General features: G+C 48.3%; 1 protein-coding gene across 3 annotated transcripts in view; it reads left to right on the plus strand.

The window, feature by feature from the left end:
- The first annotated feature begins 17,653 nt into the window (after positions 1–17,653).
- LOC140424909 (LIM zinc-binding domain-containing Nebulette-like) overlaps positions 17,654–18,467 on the plus strand; it is a 524,814-nt gene continuing 524,000 nt past the window's right edge. For all 3 annotated transcript variants that reach the window (XM_072508537.1, XM_072508541.1, XM_072508543.1), the window contains exon 1: positions 17,654–17,777. In XM_072508537.1, the coding sequence (XP_072364638.1) occupies positions 17,709–17,777 (69 nt within the window). In that variant the 5' untranslated portion in view covers positions 17,654–17,708. The remainder of the gene's footprint in view (positions 17,778–18,467) is intronic.

Genomic DNA, 18,467 nt, shown 5'->3' on the forward strand with positions numbered 1-18,467 from the left:
AGGGCTGTGATAGAGAGGTGCACTGCACAGGCGCCGGTTGAGGCGTGGGGCGACCCTGCAGCCGTGTTCGGGATACAGGGCCTCCCTCCTCTGCTCCACTGCATCTAGGAGCACCTCGATTTCGCGCTCATGGAATCTCGGAGCTGCGCAGCGGGCGGCCATCTTGACGGCTCTCTGGAGGGGAGGGCATCTTTTGTGCTGTGATGCCACGCGTCTGCGACGGGTGACGCCGTCGCGAATGGCGTCACGGCGCTACTAGCCCATTCCGGGCCGGAGACTTTGCGCCATTTGGGGGGCCCCGACACCAGAGTGATCCGTGCCGTTTTTGGAGCCGGGTTCCGGCGATCGCGCCGATTATGGGAGAATCCCGCTCCATCAAACATTCCCCCTTCTGACTGTATGTTGCAGGAAAGATCATTAATGAAACAGCTGAAGGTAGCTTGGCCTAGGACTCAACACTGACTAACCAATGTGGCAATGTCCTGGGGCTAAACTTATTGGCTTCCAACATATTCCTTTGCTCAAGTGAAGAATTTCCCCCCTAATTCCCTTTGACTTCAATTTTGTTCAGGCTTCTTGGTATCACTGTCAAGGACATTCTCACCTCATCTCTGTGGTTCATCTCTTTTGTCCATGTTTGGACCAACACAGTAACGAGGTCTGGGCTGACCATTAGCGAGCTGGTTATTGTTGAGTAAACACCCCTTGAGAGCATTGTCGATGACACCTTCTGTCACTTTCCTGATAGTTGAGAGTAGACTAATGGAGCAATAGTTGGCTGGTTTGGATTTGTCCTGCTTTTTATGGATCCAGACGCACCTGTGCAATTTAGCATATTGCAGCTGCACTGTAACAGTTTAATTCTGGAGCGCATGTCTTCAGTGCTGCAGCTGTAATGTTATCAGAGTCCATAGCCATTGTCACATCCGGTGCCTTCAACGATTTCTTTTTTAAAAAAATAATTTTTATTAAGGTTTTCACAAAATATCAATAACAAAATGAAAAAAAGAACCCAACAGGGTTAAGTACAAAACACGGTCTAGAAAAGCAACCCCCCAAACCCCTCCCCCCTGTACATAAATAATAAATTAACATTAACACCCCGACTTGACACAACAGGTATATACACCCCCTCAGACCCTTCAGTGTAAATAACAATAACAAAAATAATTATAAAGTAACCCACCCCCCCCCCCCCCCGCCCCCCCCCCCCCCCCCCCCGCCCCCCCCCCCCCCCCCCACCCCCCCAGCCCCGAGTTGCTGCTGCCATTGATCAATGTCTACCGTTCTGCCAGGAAGTCTAAGAACGGTTGCCACCGCCTAAAGAACCCTTGTACCGACCCTCTCAAGGCGAATTTAACCCTCTCCAATTTAATGAACCCCGCCATATTGCTGATCCAGGATTCCACGCTTGGGGGCCTCGCATCCTTCCACTGAAGGAGAATCCTTCGCCGGGCTACCAGGGACGCAAAGGCCAGAATACCAGCCTCTTTCGCCTCCTGCACTCCCAGCTACCTTCAGCTATTTCTTGATATCGTGTGCAGTGATTTAAAAAAAAAATTCAGAGTACTCAATTCTTCTTTTCCTTTTTTCCCAATTAAGAGGCAATTTAGTTTGGCCAATTCACCTATCCTGCATATCTTTGGGGTGTGAGGGTGAGACCCACGCATATACGGGAAGAATGTGCAAACTCCACACGGACAGTGACCCGGGGCCATGATCGAACCTTGGTCCTCAGCGCCGTGAGGCACTCGTGTAACCACTGCGCCACCGTGCCCCCTTACCATGTGCAGTGAATTGAATTGGCTGAGGCTGGCATCTGTTAAGCTGGGGACTTCAGCAGGTAGGGCTGGTCGTCCAGTTGCCACTTTTGCCTAAAGATCGTTGCACATGTTGCAACCTTGCCGTTTGCACTGATGCAGTGGGCTCTCCCATCATTAAGGATGTTTGTGAAGCCAGCTCCTCCGGTTAGCTGTTTGATTGTCCACTACCATTTAGGACTGGGTGCAGCAGGATTGCAGAGTTTTTTAATCTGATCGTTTGGTTGCGAGATTACTTGGTTGTGTCTATAGGATGCTGCTTCCTCTATTTAACATGCATATCATCCTGTATTGCATCTTCACCTGGTTGGTCTAATTTTTCCCTGGTATGCTCTTCCACACTGATTGTTTGTAACTGCAGGTTTGCTGCCTACAATAATCTGGCCAGGATTTATTCTGGATCAATTCACTGATGATCTTCCGACTGCTACTCCTGCAGAGGGCAGTAGAGCGGAGCTGCTGATTGGCCGTTGCAGGGGAAATTTGCATACGTCCGTGTGCTCACCCTAACTTGGAGGTGGTTTGTGGAGGAGCTCTTGTCAAGCGACACTTAAACCCGAAACACTTCTTCAGTGTTTCCCTCCCTACCCCCTCCTGTAACCAAAAAAAACAACCGCTGTAAGGATCAAGAGGAAGACTCGAGGGCAGGTAGAAGTGGAAAGTGGAACCGTGACGTCACAGCCTGCAGGTAAGGGATTGGCTAGTGACTGGTAATTAGTTTTTATTTATTTTCCCTCAGGTGTTATCGTGCGGGGCGCAGAGGTTGCTGAGTGAGAGCTTGCTGAGAAGGGGAGTGAATAACAGGTAAGCTCTTTCTTTCTTTTTTTTAAAATCTAGAGTGGATGACAGGGAAGGTAGTGCAATGTTCCTCCTGCAGAATGTTTGAGGTGAGGGACGCCGTCAGTGTCCCTGCTGATTTCATCTGTGGGAAGTGCACCCATCTCCAGCTCCTCAGAAACCGCGTTAGGGAACTGGAGCTGGAGTTGGATGAACTTCGGATCATTCGGGAGGCAGAGTTGGTCATAGATAGAAGCTTCAGGGATGTAGTTACTCCAAAGAATAAAGATAGATGGGTGACGGTGAGAGGGGCTGGGAGGAAGCAGTCAGTACAGGGATCCCCTGTGGCCGTTCCCCTTAGTAACAAGTATACCGCTTTGGATACTGTTGGGGGGGGGGGACTTACCAGGGTTAAGCCATGGGGTACAGGTCTCTGGCACAGAGTCTGTCCCTGTTGCTCAGAAGGGAAGCGGGGAGAGGAGTAGAGCGTTAGTCATTGGAGACTCCATAGTTTGGGGGATAGATAGGAGATTCTGTGGGAACGAGAGAGACTCACGGCTGGTGTGTTGCCTTCCAGGTGCCAGGGTGCATGATGTCTCGGATCGTGTTTTCGGGATCCTTAAGGGGGAGGGGGAGCAGCCCCAAGTCGTGGTCCTCATAGGTACCAACGACATAGGTAGGAAAAGGGATGGGGATGTAAGGCAGGAATTCAGGGAGCTAGGGTGGAAACTTTGATCTAGGACAAACAGAGTTATTATCTCTGGGTTGTTACCTGTGCCACGTGATAGCGAGACGAGGAATAGGGAGAGAGAGGAGTTGAACACGTGGCTACAGGGATGGTGCAGGAGGGAGGGTTTCAGATTTCTGGATAATTGGGGCTCATTCTGGGGTCGGTGGGACCCCTCTGCACCTGGACCAGAGGGGTACCAATATTCTGGGGGGGAAATTTGCTAATGCTCTTCGGGAGGGTTTAAACTAGTTCAGCAGGGGCTTGGGAACCTGAATTGTAGCTCCAGTATACAGGAGGTTGAGAGTAGTGAGGTCATGAGTAGGGTTTCAAAGTTGCAGGAGTGTACCGGCAGGCAGGAAGGTGGTTTAAAGTGTGTCTTCTTCAATGCCAGGAGCATCGGGAATAAGGTGGGTGAACTTGCGGCATGGGTTGGTACCTGGGACTTCGATGTTGTGGCCATTTCGGAGACATGGATAGAGCAGGGACAGGAATGGTTGTTGCAGGTGCTGGGATTTAGATATTTCAGTAAGCTCAGGGAAGGTGGTAAAAGAGGGGGAGGGGTGGCATTGTTAGTCAAGGACAGTATTACAGTGGCAGAAAGGACGTTTGATGAGGACTCGTCTACTGAGGTAGTATGGACTGTGGTTAGAAACAGGAAAGGAGAGGTCACCATGTTAGGGGTTTTCTATAGGCCTCTGAAAAGTTCCAGAGATGTAGAGGAGAGGATTGCAAAGATGATTCTGGATAGGAGTGAAAGCAACAGGGTAGTTGTTATGGGGGACTTTATCTTTCCAAATATTGACTGGAAACGCTATAGTTCGAGTACATTAGATGGGTCCGTTTTTGTCCAATGTGTGCAGGAGGGTATGTAGATAGGCCAACGAGAGGCGAGGCCATATTGGATTTGGTACTGGGTAATGAACCAGGACAGGTGTTAGATTTGGAGGTAGGTGAGCACTTTGGTGATAGTGACCACAATTCGATTACGTTTACTTTAGTGATGGAAAGGGATAGGTATATACCGCAGGGCAAGAGTTATATCTGGGGGAAAGGCAATTATGATGCGATGAGGCAAGACTTAGGATACATTGGATGGAGAGGAAAACTGCAGGGGATGGGCACAATGGAAATGTGGAGCTTGTTCAAGGAACAGCTATTACGTGTCCTTGATAAGTATGTACCTGTCAGGCAGGGAGGAAGTGGTTGAGTGAAGGAACCGTGGTTTACTAAAGCAGTCGAAACACTTGTCAAGAAGAAGAAGGAGACTTATGTAAAGATGAGACATGAAGGTTCAGTTAGGGCACTCGAGAGTTACAAGTTAGCTAGGAAGGACCTAAAGAGAGAGCTAAGAAGAGCCAGGAGGGGACATGAGAAGTCTTTGGCAGGTAGGATCAAGGATAACCCTAAAGCTTTCTATAGATATGTCAGGAATAAAAGAATGACTAGGGTAAGAATAGGGCCAGTCAAGGACAGCAGTGGGAACTTGTGCTTGGAGTCCGAGGAGATAGGAGAGGTGCTAAATGAATATTTTTCGTCAGTATTCACACAGGAAAAAGACAATGTTGTCGAGGAGAATACTGAGATTCAGGCTACAAGACTAGAAGGGCTTGAGGTTCATTAGGAGGAGGTGTTAGCAATTCTAGAAAGTGTGAAAATAGATAAGTCACCTGGGCCGGATGGGATTTATCCTAGGATTCTCTGGGAAGCTAGGGAGGAGATTGCTGAGCCTTTGACCTTGATCTTTAAGTCATCTTTGTCTGCAGGAATAGTGCCAGAAGACTGGAGGATAGCAAATGTTGTCCCCTTGTTCAAGAAGGGGAGTAGAGATAACCCCGGTAACTATAGACCAGTGAGCCTTACTTCTGTTGTGGGCAAAATCTTGGAAAGGTTTATAAGAGATAGGATGTATAATCATCTGGAAAGGAATAATTTGATTAGAGATAGTCAACACGGTTTTGTGAAGGGTAGGTCGTGCCTCACAAACCTTATAGAGTTCTTTGAGAAGGTGACCAAACAGGTGGATGAGGGTAAAGCAGTTGATGTGGTGTATATGGATTTCAGTAAAGTGTTTGATAACGTTCCCCACGGTAGGCTACTGCAGAAAATACAGAGGCATGGGATTCAGGGTGATGTAGCAGTTTGGATCAGAAATTGCCTAGATGGAAGAAGACAAAGGGTGGTGGTTGATGGGAAATGTTCAGACTGGAGTCCAGTTACTAGTGGTGTACCACAAGGATCTGTTTTGGGGCCACTGCTGTTTGTCATTTTTATAAATGACCTGGAGGAGGGCGTAGAAGGATGGGTGAGTAAATTTGCAGATGACACTAAAGTCGGTGGAGTTGTGGACAGTGCGGAAGGATGTTACAAGTTACAGAGGGACATAGATAAGCTGCAGCGCTGGGCTGAGAGGTGGCAAATGGAGTTTAATGCAGAAAAGTGTGAGGTGATTCATTTTGGAAGGAATAACAGGAAGACTTAGTACTGGGCTAATGGTAAGATTCTTGGCAGTGTGGATGAGCAGAGAGATCTTGGTGTCCATGTACATAGATCCCTGAAAGTTGCCACCCAGGTTGAGAGGGTTGTTAAGAAGGCGTACGGTGTGTTAGCTTTTATTGGTAGAGGGATTGAGTTTAGGAGCCATGAGGTCAAGTTGCAGCTATACAACACTCTGGTGCGGCCGCATTTGGAGTATTGCGTGCAATTCTGGTCGCCGCATTATAGGAAGGATGTGGAAGCATTGGAAAGGGTGCAGAGATTTACCAGAATGTTGCCTGGTATGGAGGGAAGATCTTATGAGGAAAGGCTGAGGGACTTGAGGCTATTTTCGTTAGAGAGAAGAAGGTTAAGAGGTGACTTAATTGAGGCATACAAGATGATCAGAGGATTGGATAGGGTGGACAGTGAGAGCCTTTTTCCTCGGATAGTGATGTCTAGCACGAGGGGGACATACCTTTAAATTGAAGGGGGATAGATATAAGACAGATGTCAGAGGTAGGTTCTTTACTCAGAGAGTAGTAAGGGCGTGGAATGCCCTGCCTGCAACAGTAGTGGACTCGCCAACACTAAGGACATTCAAATGGTCATTGGCTAGACATATGGACAATAAGGGAATAGTGTAGATGGGCTTTAGAGTGGTTTCACAGGTCGGCGCAACATCGAGGGCCGAAGGGCCTGTACTGCGCTGTAATGTTCTATGTTCTATGTTCCTGGGTGTTGTTTCGACCTGGCACTCTTGATTTCTTCCATTATTGGACTCTGTGTTCCAACTGCAAATTTGTAGTCATTTTGCTCTGCGTTCTTTCTTGGGATTTTCGCGTTGCTGGCAAGCACCGGCATTTGTTGCCCATTTCCTTTGGCCTGTGGCCATTTCATTGCTGTGGGTCTGGAGTCACATGTACGCCAGTCGAGGTAAGGATGGCAGATTTCCTTCCCTAAAGGACATTAATGAACCAGATGGGTTTCTACGACAATTGACAATGGTTTCACGGTCATCATTAGGTTCAAATCCTGGATCTATGGATTACTAGTCCAATCACAATACCACTCCATCATTGCCTCCCAAATGTGCTATATGGGATTTTTTTGTGTCTGCAGTACAGAGTGCAAACCTGGAACAAATTATCAATGACAGATAGCAGACGCAGCAAGAAGATGAACACCAAGAAGATAAAGTGCCTCTGTGAACGTGAAAGGAGTATGTACAGTTCTTAATTTTTATGCTGGGAACTTCAGCTGTCAACAAGGAAAGACCATTTGACCAATCAACTCTATCAGATATATGCATGAATATTTGACCAGCCACGTGACAATTTTTCTTTTTTTTTTCCTTTTTCATTTATCTATTATTTGATATTATAGTTGGACTAAGTTAAGCTTAAGATTAAAAATGGCAGGAAATCTCAGACCCGTGTTATGCTCCTCTTGCTCAATGTGGGAACTCAGGGGGCTGATGTCCCTGGTTCCTTCACTTGCGGGAAGTGTGTCCAGCTGCAGCTCTTGTTAGACCGCATGAGAGCTCTGGAGCTGCGGATGGACTCACTTTGTAGCATCCGCGATGCTGAGGATATCGTGGACAGCACGTTTAGTGAATTGGTCACACCACAGATTAGGATTGCTGAGGGAGAAAGGGAATGGGTGACCAAAAGGCAGAGAAAAAGCAGGAAGGCAGTGCTGGTGCCCCCTGCGGTCATCTCCCTCCAAAACAGGTATACCGTTTTGGATACTGTTGGGGGAGATGGCTTACCAGGGGAAGGCAGCAGTAGCCAGGTTCATGGCACCGTGGCTGGCTCTGCTGTACAGAAGGGCGGGAAAAAGAGTGGAAGGGCTATAGTCATAGGGGATTCAATTGTAAGGGGAGTAGATAGGCGGTTCTGTGGTCGATAATGAGTCTCCCGTATTTCATAGAATTTACAGTGCAGAAGGAGGCCATTCGGCCCATCGAGTCTGCACCGGCTCTTGGAAAGAGCACCCTACCCAAGGTCAACACCGCAACCCTATCCCCATAACCCAGTAACCCCACCCAACACTAAGGGCAATGTTGGACACTAAGGGCAATTTATCATGGCCAATCCACCTAACTTGCACATCTTTGGACTGTGGGAGGAAACCGGAGCACCCGGAGGAAACCCACGCACACACGGGGAGGATGTGCAGACTCCGCACAGACAGTGGCCCAAGCCGGAATCGAACCTGGGACCCTGTAGCTGTGAAGCAATTGTGCTATCCACAAGGCTACCGTGCTGCCCCCAATGGTATGTTGCCTCCCAGATGCACGGGTCAGGGGTGTCTCAGATCGGCTGCAGAACATTCTGAAGGGGGAGGGTGAACACCCAGTTGTCGTGGTGCATATAGGCACCAATGATATAGGTAAAGAATGGGATGAGGTCCTACAAGCAGAATGTAGGGAGTTAGGAGCCAAGTTAAAAAGTCGGACCTCAGAGGTAGTAATCTCAGGACTGCTACCAGTGCCACGTGGTAGTCAGAGTGGAAATGAAAGAATAGGCAGGATGAATGCATGGCTTGAGAGATGGTGTAGGAGGGAGGAGTTCAGATTTTTGGGACATTGGGACCAGTTCTGGGGGAGGTGGGACTACTACAAATTGGACGGTCTACACCTGGGCCGGACTGGAACCAATGTCCTTGGGGGTGCTTTTGCTAACACTGTTGGGGAGGGTTTAAACTTATGTGGCAGGGGGATGGGAACTAAATGAGGAAGTTAGTGGACAGGAAGGAGGTAGGAACTAAAGCCTGTAAGGAACTAGATCATGATGTCAGCGTTACTAAGGGGAAGAGTAGGCAGGGAGCAGATGATGAACGCAAAGGGACTGGTGGTCTGTGGTGCATTTGTTTTAGTGCAAGAAGTGTAGTAGGTAAGGCAGATGAACTTAGGGCTTGGATTGGTACCTGGGAGCATGATGTTATTGCTATTACTGAGACTTGGTTGAGGGAAGGGCATGATTGGCAACTAAATATCCCAGGATATCGATGCTTCAGGCGGGATAGAGAGGGAGGTAAAAGGGGTGGAGGAGTTGCATTACTGGTCAGAGAGGATATCACAGCTGTGCTGAAGGAGGGCACTATGGAGGACTTGAGCAGTGAGGCAATATGGGCAGAGCTCAGAAATAGGAAGGGTGCGGTAACAAAGTTGGGACTGTACTACAGACCTCCCAACAGCGAGCGTGAGATAGAGGTACAAATATGTAAACAGATTATGGAAAGATGTAGGAGCAACAGGGTGGTGGTGATAGGAGATTTGAATTTTCCCAACATTGACTGGGATACACTTAGTGTCATAGGTCTAGATGGAGCAGAATTTGTAAGGAGCATCCAGGAGGGTTTTCTAGAGCAGTATGTAAATAGTCCAACTCGGGAAGGGGCCATACTGGACCTGGTGTTGGGGAATGCGCCCGGCCAGCTGGTTGAAGTGTCAGTCGGGGATTACTTTGGGAATAGTGATCACAATTCCGTAAGTTTTAGAATACTCATGGACAAAGACACGAGTGGTCCTAAAGGAAGAGTGCTAAATTGGGGGAAGGCCAACTGTACCAAAATTCGGCAGGAGCTGGGGAATGTGGATTGGGAGCAGCTGTTTGAAGGTAAATCCACATTTGATATGTGGGAGGCTTTTAAAAAGAGGTTGATGAGAGTGCAGGACAGACATGTCCCTGTGAAAATGAGGGATTGAAATGGCAAGATTAGGGACCCATGGATGACAGGTGAAATTGTGAGACTAGCTAAGAGGAAAAAGGAAGCATACATAAGGTCTAGGCGACTGAAGACAGACGAAGCTTTGGAAGAATATTGGGAATGTAGGATCAATCTGAAACGAGGAATCAAGAGGGCTAAAAGGGGTCATGAAATATCTTTAGCAAACAGGGTTAAGGGAAATCCCAAAGCCTTTTATTCATATATAAGGAGCAAGAGGGTAACTAGAGAAAGGGTTGGCCCACTCATGGACAAAAGAGGAAAGTTATGCGTGGAGTCAGAGAAAATGGGTGAGATTCTTAATGAGTACTTTGCATCGGTATTCACCGAGGAGAGGGAAATGACGGATGTTGAGGTTAGGGATAGATGTTTGGTTACTCTAGGTCAAGTCGGCATAAGGAGGGAGGATGTGTTGGGTATTATAACAGGCATTAAGGTAGACAAGTCCCTAGGTCCGGATGGAATCTATCCCAGGTTACTGAGGGAAGTGAGAGAGGGAATAGCTGGGGCCTTAACAGATATCTTTGCAGCATCCTTGAACACGGGTGAGCTACTGGAGGACTGGAGAATTGTTAATGTTGTTCCCTTGTTTAAGAAGGGTAGCAGGGATAATCCAGGTAATTATAGACCGGTGAGCCTGACGGCAGTGGTAGGGAAGATGCTGAAGAAGATACTGAGGGATAGGGGGCGCGATTCTCCGACCCCCCACCGGGTCGGAGAATCGCCGGGAGCTGGCGTGAATCCCGCTTCCGCCGTGTCCCGAATTCTCCGCCACCAGAGATTCACCGCGGGCGGGAATCGCGCCGCGCCGGTCGGCGGGCCCCCCCCGGCGATTCTCCGGCCCGCGATGGGCCGAAGTCCCGCCGCTGTCAACCCTCACCAGCCGGCGTGGATTGAACCACCTACCTTACCGGCGGGAGCAGACGGCGCGGGCGGGCTCCGGGGTCCTGGGGGGAGCGCGGGGCGATCTGGCCCCGGGGGGTGCCCCCATGGTGGCCTGGCCCGCGATCGGGGCCCACCGATCGGCGGGCGGGCCTGTGCCATGGGGGCACTCTTTTTCTTCCGCCTTCGCCATGGTCTTCACAATGGCGGAGGCGGAAGAGACCCCCTCCACTGCACATGCGCGGGGATGCCGTGAGCGGCCACTGACGCTCCCGTGCATGCGTCGCCCGGCGAAGTCCTTTCAGTGCCGGCTGGCATGGCACCAAAGGCCTTACCCGCCAGCCAGTGGGGCGGAAATCACTCTGGCGCGGGCCTAGCCCCTCAAGGTGAGGGCTTGGCCCCTAAAGGTGCGCGGCCCGACGCAGGTGTGGTTCACGCCATTCCATTACGCCGGATTCCCCCGCCCCGCCGGGTAGGGGAGATTCCCGGCCAGGATCTATTCCCATTTGGAAGAAAATGGGCTTATCAGTGATAGGCAACATGGTTTAGTGCAGGGAAGGTCATTTCTTACCAACTTAATAGAATTCTTTGAGGAAGTGACAAAGTTGATTGATGAGGGAACGGCTGTAGATGTCATATACATGGACTTCAGTAAGGCATTTGATAAGGTTCCCCATGGTAGGCTGATGGAGAAAGTGAAGTCTCATGGGGTCCAGGGTGTACTAGCTAGATGGGTAAAGAACTGGCTGGACACCAGGAGACAGAGAGTGGAAGGGATTTTCGCAAAATGGAGGACTGTGACCAGTGGTGTTCCACAGGGATCCGTGCTGGGACCACTGTTGTTGTGATTTCCATAAATGATCTGGAGGAAGGTATAGGTGGTCTGATTAGCAAGTTTGCAGATTACATTAAGATTGGTGGAGTAGCAGATAGTGAAGGAGACTGTCAGAGAATACAGAAGACTATAGATAGATTGGAGAGTTGGGCGGAGAAATGGCAGATGGAGTTCAATCCGGGCATATGCGAGGTGATGCATTTTGGAAGATTCAAGAGCGAACTATTCGGCAAATGAAAAAGCCCTGGGGAAAATTGATGTACAAAGAGATCTGGGTGTTCAAGTACCCTGAAGGTGGCTGCGCAGGTTGATAGAGTGGTCAAGAAGGTATATGGCATGCTTTCCTTCATCGGAAGGGGTATTGAGTACAAGAATTGGCAGGTCATGTTACTGTTGTATAAGACTTTGGTTCGGCCACATTTGGAATACTGCATACAGTTCTGGTCGCCACATTACCAAAAGGATGTGGATGCTTTGGAGAAGGTGCAGAGGAGGTTCACCAGGATGTTGCCTGGTATGGAGGGCTCTATTCCCTGTGAAAGATTGGGATTATTTTCATTAGAAAGATGGAGGTTGAGGGGGGACCTCATTGAGGTCTACAAAATCATGAGAGGTATAGACAGGGTGGAAAGGAAGAAGCTTTTTCCCAGAGTGGGGGACTCAATTACTAGGGGTCACGAGTTCAAGGTGAGAGGGGAAACGTTTAAGGGAGATATGCGTGGAAAGTTCTTTACGCAGAGGGTGGTGGGTGCCTGGAACGCATTGCCGGCGGAGGTGGTAGAGGCGGGCACGATAGCGTCATTTAAGATGTATCTAGACAGATACATGAATGGGCAGGGAGCAGACGGATACAGATCCTTAGAAAATAGGCGACAGTTTTAATAGAGGATCTGGATCGACGCAGGCTTGGAGGGCTGAAGGGCCTGTTCCTGTGCTGTACTTTTTCTTTGTTCTTCTGCTTTGTTCTTGTTCTAGATGGCAGGCAGATAGGTTGTTGACTTCCCCTCGGATTGATCTGTTCCCTGTAAGAACACTATTCACAACGCTCTGTGCTGCTCTTGCTCGTGTATTTGCTTTGTTTGGCCCCTTGTTCCACACTGTAACCAATCACTGTTTGTCAATGTACCATTTGTCAATGTTCTCTGTTGATTATTCTTTTGTCTACTATCTACGTACTGTGTACCTCGGCCGCAGAAAAATACTTTTCACTGTACTTCGGTTCATGTGACAATAAATAAATAAATAAAAAAGATGAAGTTCAATGCGGAAAAGTGTGAGGTGATGCATGTTGATGGAAAGAATATGGACAGACAATATTAAAAAAGGAGTACAATTCTTAAGGGGGTGCAGAAGCAGAGGTACCTGGGTGTATATATACACAGAATGGAAGGTGCCAGGACAGCTGGAGAGAACAGTTAATAAAGCATAAGTTATCCTGGGCTTTATTAATAGGGGCACAGGGTACAAGAGCAAGAGTTATGCTGAACTTATAAAAGACACAGGTTAGACTTCAGCTGGAGTATTGTGTATGTTTCTGAGTGCTAGACTAAAGGAAAGATGTGAACGCGTTGGAGTGCAGAAGAAGTTGACAAGAATGGTCCCGGGAATTAGAACCTTCAGTTTTAAGGAAAGATTGGGGCAGGATTCTCCGTTGGCCGACGGCGAAATCAGGGTGTGCGATCGCGCGGAGAATAGCTCCCGACAATCGCGGCAGGCGTCGGTTTGACACCGAATCACGATGCCATGCCTCGCAAAAACAGCGTCAATGCGACGCACGCTGCAAGTAGTTGCATATCATTAGTTGGTCCACCCGCGATTCTCCGCGTCCGATGGGCGAGTTCCCGATGGTGTGCTCTCACAAATCATGAACATGGCGTGGTGGTTGCTGAGAGTGGTCGTACGGACAGTGTCCAACACCGCCATACTTCACCGACTGCTGTGCCACTGGCCGGGGGGCTTCTGCCAGGGCTGGGGGGAGTAGTGGGGGGTGTCCAGGAGGTGGGTTGTGGGGTACGCAACACCATTACCGCAGCTGGCAAGGCAGCCTTGCAGCTGCGCATGCCGCTGACAGGCTGCTTTAAATCAGGCACTCGGGGTTGTAAAGGTGACCCCCCCCTCCCCCGGGACACCTCCCTGGGTGCCTTCTGACTCCAGCCGACCCATCAGCTGTATGGGTGCTCCAGCACAACCTGTCCCATCTTTTCGGCCGTGATCAGTGTGTATGTGGGGGATGTATAGTCTAAGAGCAGCTGCATCCTGTCAGCCCTGCGAGTGTCCATCACGGACCTAGTGATTCTCGCACCGATTTTGTGGGTTCTGATGGTGTTCCACACGGTGCCGGTTGTTTGCCCCTCACCGGTTGCAGAATCGGTGCAGGTGTGGCGCCAATTTTTCTGACGTGGAAGTCCACGGATTCTCCATTGGCATCAGCACTTAGATTCAGAAACGGAAAGTTGAGCACCGGAAAGTTTGCGACTGTTCTTCTTGGAGAGAAGAAGACTAAGAGGATTGATCAAGATGTTCAAAATCATGAGAGGGCTGGACAGAGTAAATATCCCTACTGTTAAAGGATCAAGAACAAACGGGCACATGTTGAAAGTGATTTGCAAAAGAAGCAAATGTGATATGAGAAAAATCTTTTTCACATGAGTGGTTCGGGTCTGGAACGCACTGCCTGGAAGTGTGGTGGGGCAGGTTCAATCAAAGCATTCAAGAGGGCATTACATAATTGCCTGAATAGAAACCATGTGCAGGGGTACAGGGAAAAGGCAGGGGAGTGGCACTAAGTAATGATGCTCATTTGGAGAGATGGGTCAAATGGCCACCTTCTACACAACAGTTCAGTGATTCTTTAATCCAGTTAATCCTTTATGGAACTTCAGCTAACATCCTCTATTATCCGACATCTCCCCTCGCCCCTCCCTCACCCCATGGTCTGTCAGATTTCAGTGTTCTCTGACGTTCCTGCAAAACCCAATGCTTCAGTTTCCTCGTCTTTCTGCATATGTGTTTTGTAGTTTGTCTTTCTCTCTCCATGTTTCTTCTTGTTCTCTCTTCTTTCTCCTTCCTTCATTTTTATGAGATTCTCACCTTCTTTTACACTGATAAGAACACAGAACATACAGTGCAGAAGGGGGCCATTCGGCCCATCGAGTCTGCACTGACCCACTTAAGCCCTCACTTCCACCCTATCCCCGTAACCCAATATCCCCTCCTAACCTTTTTTGGACACTAAGGGCAATTTAACATGGCCATTCCACCTAACCTGCACGTCTTTGGACTGTGGGAGGAAACCGGAGCACCCAGAGGAAACCCACGCAGACACGGGGAGAATGTGCAGACTCCGCACAGACAGTGACCCAGCGGGGAATCGAACCTGGGATCCTGGCGCTGTGAAGCCACAGTGCTAGCCACTTGTGCTACCATGCTGCCCGTTAAAGAGTTGTGATGTCTTTGCTGGTCTGTTTTATCTCATTTTCCTCTCATTTGTATACCACTGTCCATCCTCTGGATGCTGCTGAACAGAATTCAAACTAGTACATGGTTATTTTGATTCCTGTCTGTGAATTGTACATGATACATCTGGATATCATTTCTTCTAATGACCTTGAGAGACCCAGCCACCAAACCAAATACTGTGCTCTGACTCTGCCCTTAGTAATGCCAATATGACCTTGATATAGGCGTTGTAATATTTCAAATTCAATGCTCTCGAGATTAGTATTCTATCACCGTAAAGAAAGAGATTGAAAAGGAACCATTTCACCCATAAAAGAGCCAAAGAATTGGTGCTTCGGGATGGCATTAATTCTGAAGCCAAATTGTTCCATAAGAATATGTGTTGATCTTGCGCAACTGAATAAAGCTGTGAAAAGAGAAATCCATCAATGGTATCAGTAGATGAGAGAGCTGGAAAATTAGGGAAGATTTATATTCTCTTAGATGCTACAGTGGATTCTGTCAAATAACCATTAGAAGAGGAGTGCAAGTTTCTCTCAACTTCCATAACATTAATTGGAAGGTTCTATTTTAACAGGTTATGCTTTGGAATAATATCAGCACCGGAGATCTTTCAAAGAACAATATCAAATCTCTTATGGAGGGCTTACACAGAATTGTTTGCCACATGGATGATGTGTTGACACTTGGGTCCACGCAAGCTGAGTATAACATAATAGTGAGAGCATTGCTGAGAAGAATACAACAAGCAGATTGACACTCGCAGTAGGTGCAAGTTTTCACAGCAAACAATCAGCATTCTTGGTCATCTGGTGAGTGCATCAGGAATAACAGCTGATCCACTGAACACCAGAGCCTTCACTAAAGGCCAGAGCCTCCAAGGAACATCATGGAGTTACAAACATATATGGGAATGGCGAATCAAGTGGTTAAATTTATTTTAAAAACTTAACAGATCACAACGAGCTATTCCGTCAGTTGTGACGCCAAGACTATGGGCTGGTTTAGCACAGTGGGCTAAACCGCTGGTTTGTGATGCAGAACAATGCCAGCAGCGCGGGTTCAATTCTCGTACCGGCCCCCCTGAACAGGTGCCAGAACATGACGACTAAGGGCTTTTCACAGTAACTTCATTGACAATAAGCAATTATTATTATAAGACAATGAATGGTGTTGGGAAGAAGCACTTTAGAAATCATCAGTAAAATCAAGGAGAGTTTGATGCTATCAGAGATATTAGCACATTACGTTCCTCCAGTAATAGCAGCGGTTACATCCTGTACAGGTTTGGGCGCAGTACTTTTTCAGGTTCGAAGAGACCAGTCTAGTAAGCGAATCTCCTGTACCACTTTGGCCACAGTTCAGCTTTATTTAAGCCAGCAACTTTCTCAAAAGCACACTAGCACAGGTAAAGATTTTTCTTTCACCAATGCAGCACGGTAGCATTGTGGTTAGCACGATTGCTTCATAGCTCCAGGGTCCCAGGTTCGATTCCTGGCTTGGGTCACTGTCTGTGTGGAGTCTGCACGTTCTCTCCGTGTGTGTGTGGGTTTCCTCCGGGTGCTCCGGTTTCCTCCCACAGTCCAAAGATGTGCGGGTTAAGTGGATTGGCCCTGTTAAATTGTCCTTAGTGTCCAAAATTGCCCTTAGTGTTGGGTGGGGTTACTGGGTAATGGGGATTGGTGGGGTTACTGGGTAATGGGGATAGGGTGGAGGTGTGGGCTTGGGTAGGATCCTCTTTCTAAGAGCCAGTGCAGACTCGATGGGCCGAATGGCTTCCTTCTGCACTGTAAATTCTATGATTATCTTTGTACTGCTTTCCACCAAACATTGTAGTGTTGCTGGTTGGTGTTGTTGCAACAACCCCAGAAGACTGATAGCTCTCAATACTGTATAACTCTATTGTAACATCTACAGCTATGAAAACACTCCTTAACATGAGCTCTTTTCAATGCTGCCTTCTCCAAGACACTCTCAGATCACAAGTAGACACTTCCGTCTATTGCATCACAACCCATTAGTTAACTCTTTGTGGGACATACTCCATTATATTACAGAATGTAGCATTCAAAGAGCTTCAATTGTTTGGATCTACTCCCCCAAATTATATTTCAGTTAAATGAGTGAACCTGCATTAAAGTTATATTGAAAAATCCAACATTGATAAGAAGCAGCATGCGACAAAGATCAGGGCTGCAAAACAAGAAAACCGAGGGTAACATACTGGCACAAAACATGTCCTGCAGGCCTCCGGGCTGGGGATACTTTTGTTTACTCTCAACATAAATAATTTGCACTCAAAAATTAGAGGCAGAGGTAATGAAATGTGAAAATTAAACAAATTGTGGGTGAAAGCAAATAATGCGGAGGACTGCACCAAAGTACAGTAAAATGCAAGCAGGGGAACAGAATGGCAAATGAAATTCAATGCGATAAAGTGTGAGGTTGGTCATCGAGGTAGGAACAGCAAGGAGGCCTCTTATTTCTGGTAAGGCAAGACACCAGGGAGGGTGAGGGAGCGAAGAGATCTGGCAGTTCATACAGATCCATAAATCACTACAAGCAGCAGCGGCAGCACAGGTTGGCGAGGCCACACAAGGGACAGGACGGAGCAAGGACGGGGGAAGAGAGCGGTTCAGCACGCGAACAGGGACGGGATGGGGCAGCAGCAGCATTGGATGATTGACGTCTGTACCTGCGCGCGCGCGCGGGCGAGCGCGCCCAGCCGCATTCTGGAATCCGAATTCCCGGTGGCTGGTGACGCGAGCGCGCTCTCGCGCGGCTGCGGTGCAGAGAGAGAGAGAGAGAGGGGGAGGAGGGGAGGGTGCTCTGACTCCCACGCTCGCGCCCTGACTCCCACGCTCGCGCCCGCGCGGGGGGCGGAGCTGGAAAGAGCGGAGAAGGGTGAGAGGGACAGAAGCAAGTGTCAGACAGGCAGAGCTGGTGCTCTGAGCTGGCGGGGGTGGGAGCAGCTCCGCTCTCAGTCTGAGAGAAAGGAAACATGAATCCCCAGTGTGCCCGCTGTGGGAAAATTGTTTATCCCACGGAAAAAGTCAACTGCTTGGATAAGGTAAATGAATTTAGTTTTCCCCCTTTCTCTCTCACACACACATACAAGCGCATCATTGGTTGCACTGCGGCTCATCACTTGTCTCCCATCAAAGTGTTAAATGGAGGGACAAAATGCATGTGAGGTTGGGGGGTGTAGCGGGCAGGCTTGCGGGGCTGGATGGCGTTGAGATCATCCTGGCTGGTGCAATAAAATGGAGTTATCATCCTCCTGAACTACGCGAAAAGTGTCGATTTCAGGTGTCGAAGGCTTCAAACGCTGGGAATAAATCCACTTTACTTGTTCTACGTGTGACGCATTGCTGAACGATGCAAAGCATTTTGAGTGGACTGACGGATAGCCAGCCGGGCAACCTGTCGGCGAAATGTTGCCACTCTACCTGGCGAGAATCGGTTCAAATATCCAATGAAAAATATGTGTTTAATGCACTTGGTTTATGCTCCAGTCTTTTTTCTAAATTTATTTTAATTTATATATATATATAATTTGCACGGTGCTCGTTTTATTCAGACATTAAAAATTCTGCGTTTACGTTTACGAGATTAATGACCCATAGTTTGACGCAGAATGTATTGTTGAGGTGCACAGAATGGAGCAAATTGTGTTGCTTTCTGGTAACAACCTGTGATTTGTGCATGTTTTGAGGTCGATTTCGGGCTACGCAGTCCAATTTCGTATATCTGCTTTCGC

Source organism: Scyliorhinus torazame, chromosome 6 (assembly GCF_047496885.1).
Source record: "Scyliorhinus torazame isolate Kashiwa2021f chromosome 6, sScyTor2.1, whole genome shotgun sequence".
Taxonomy (NCBI): Eukaryota; Metazoa; Chordata; class Chondrichthyes; order Carcharhiniformes; family Scyliorhinidae; genus Scyliorhinus; species Scyliorhinus torazame.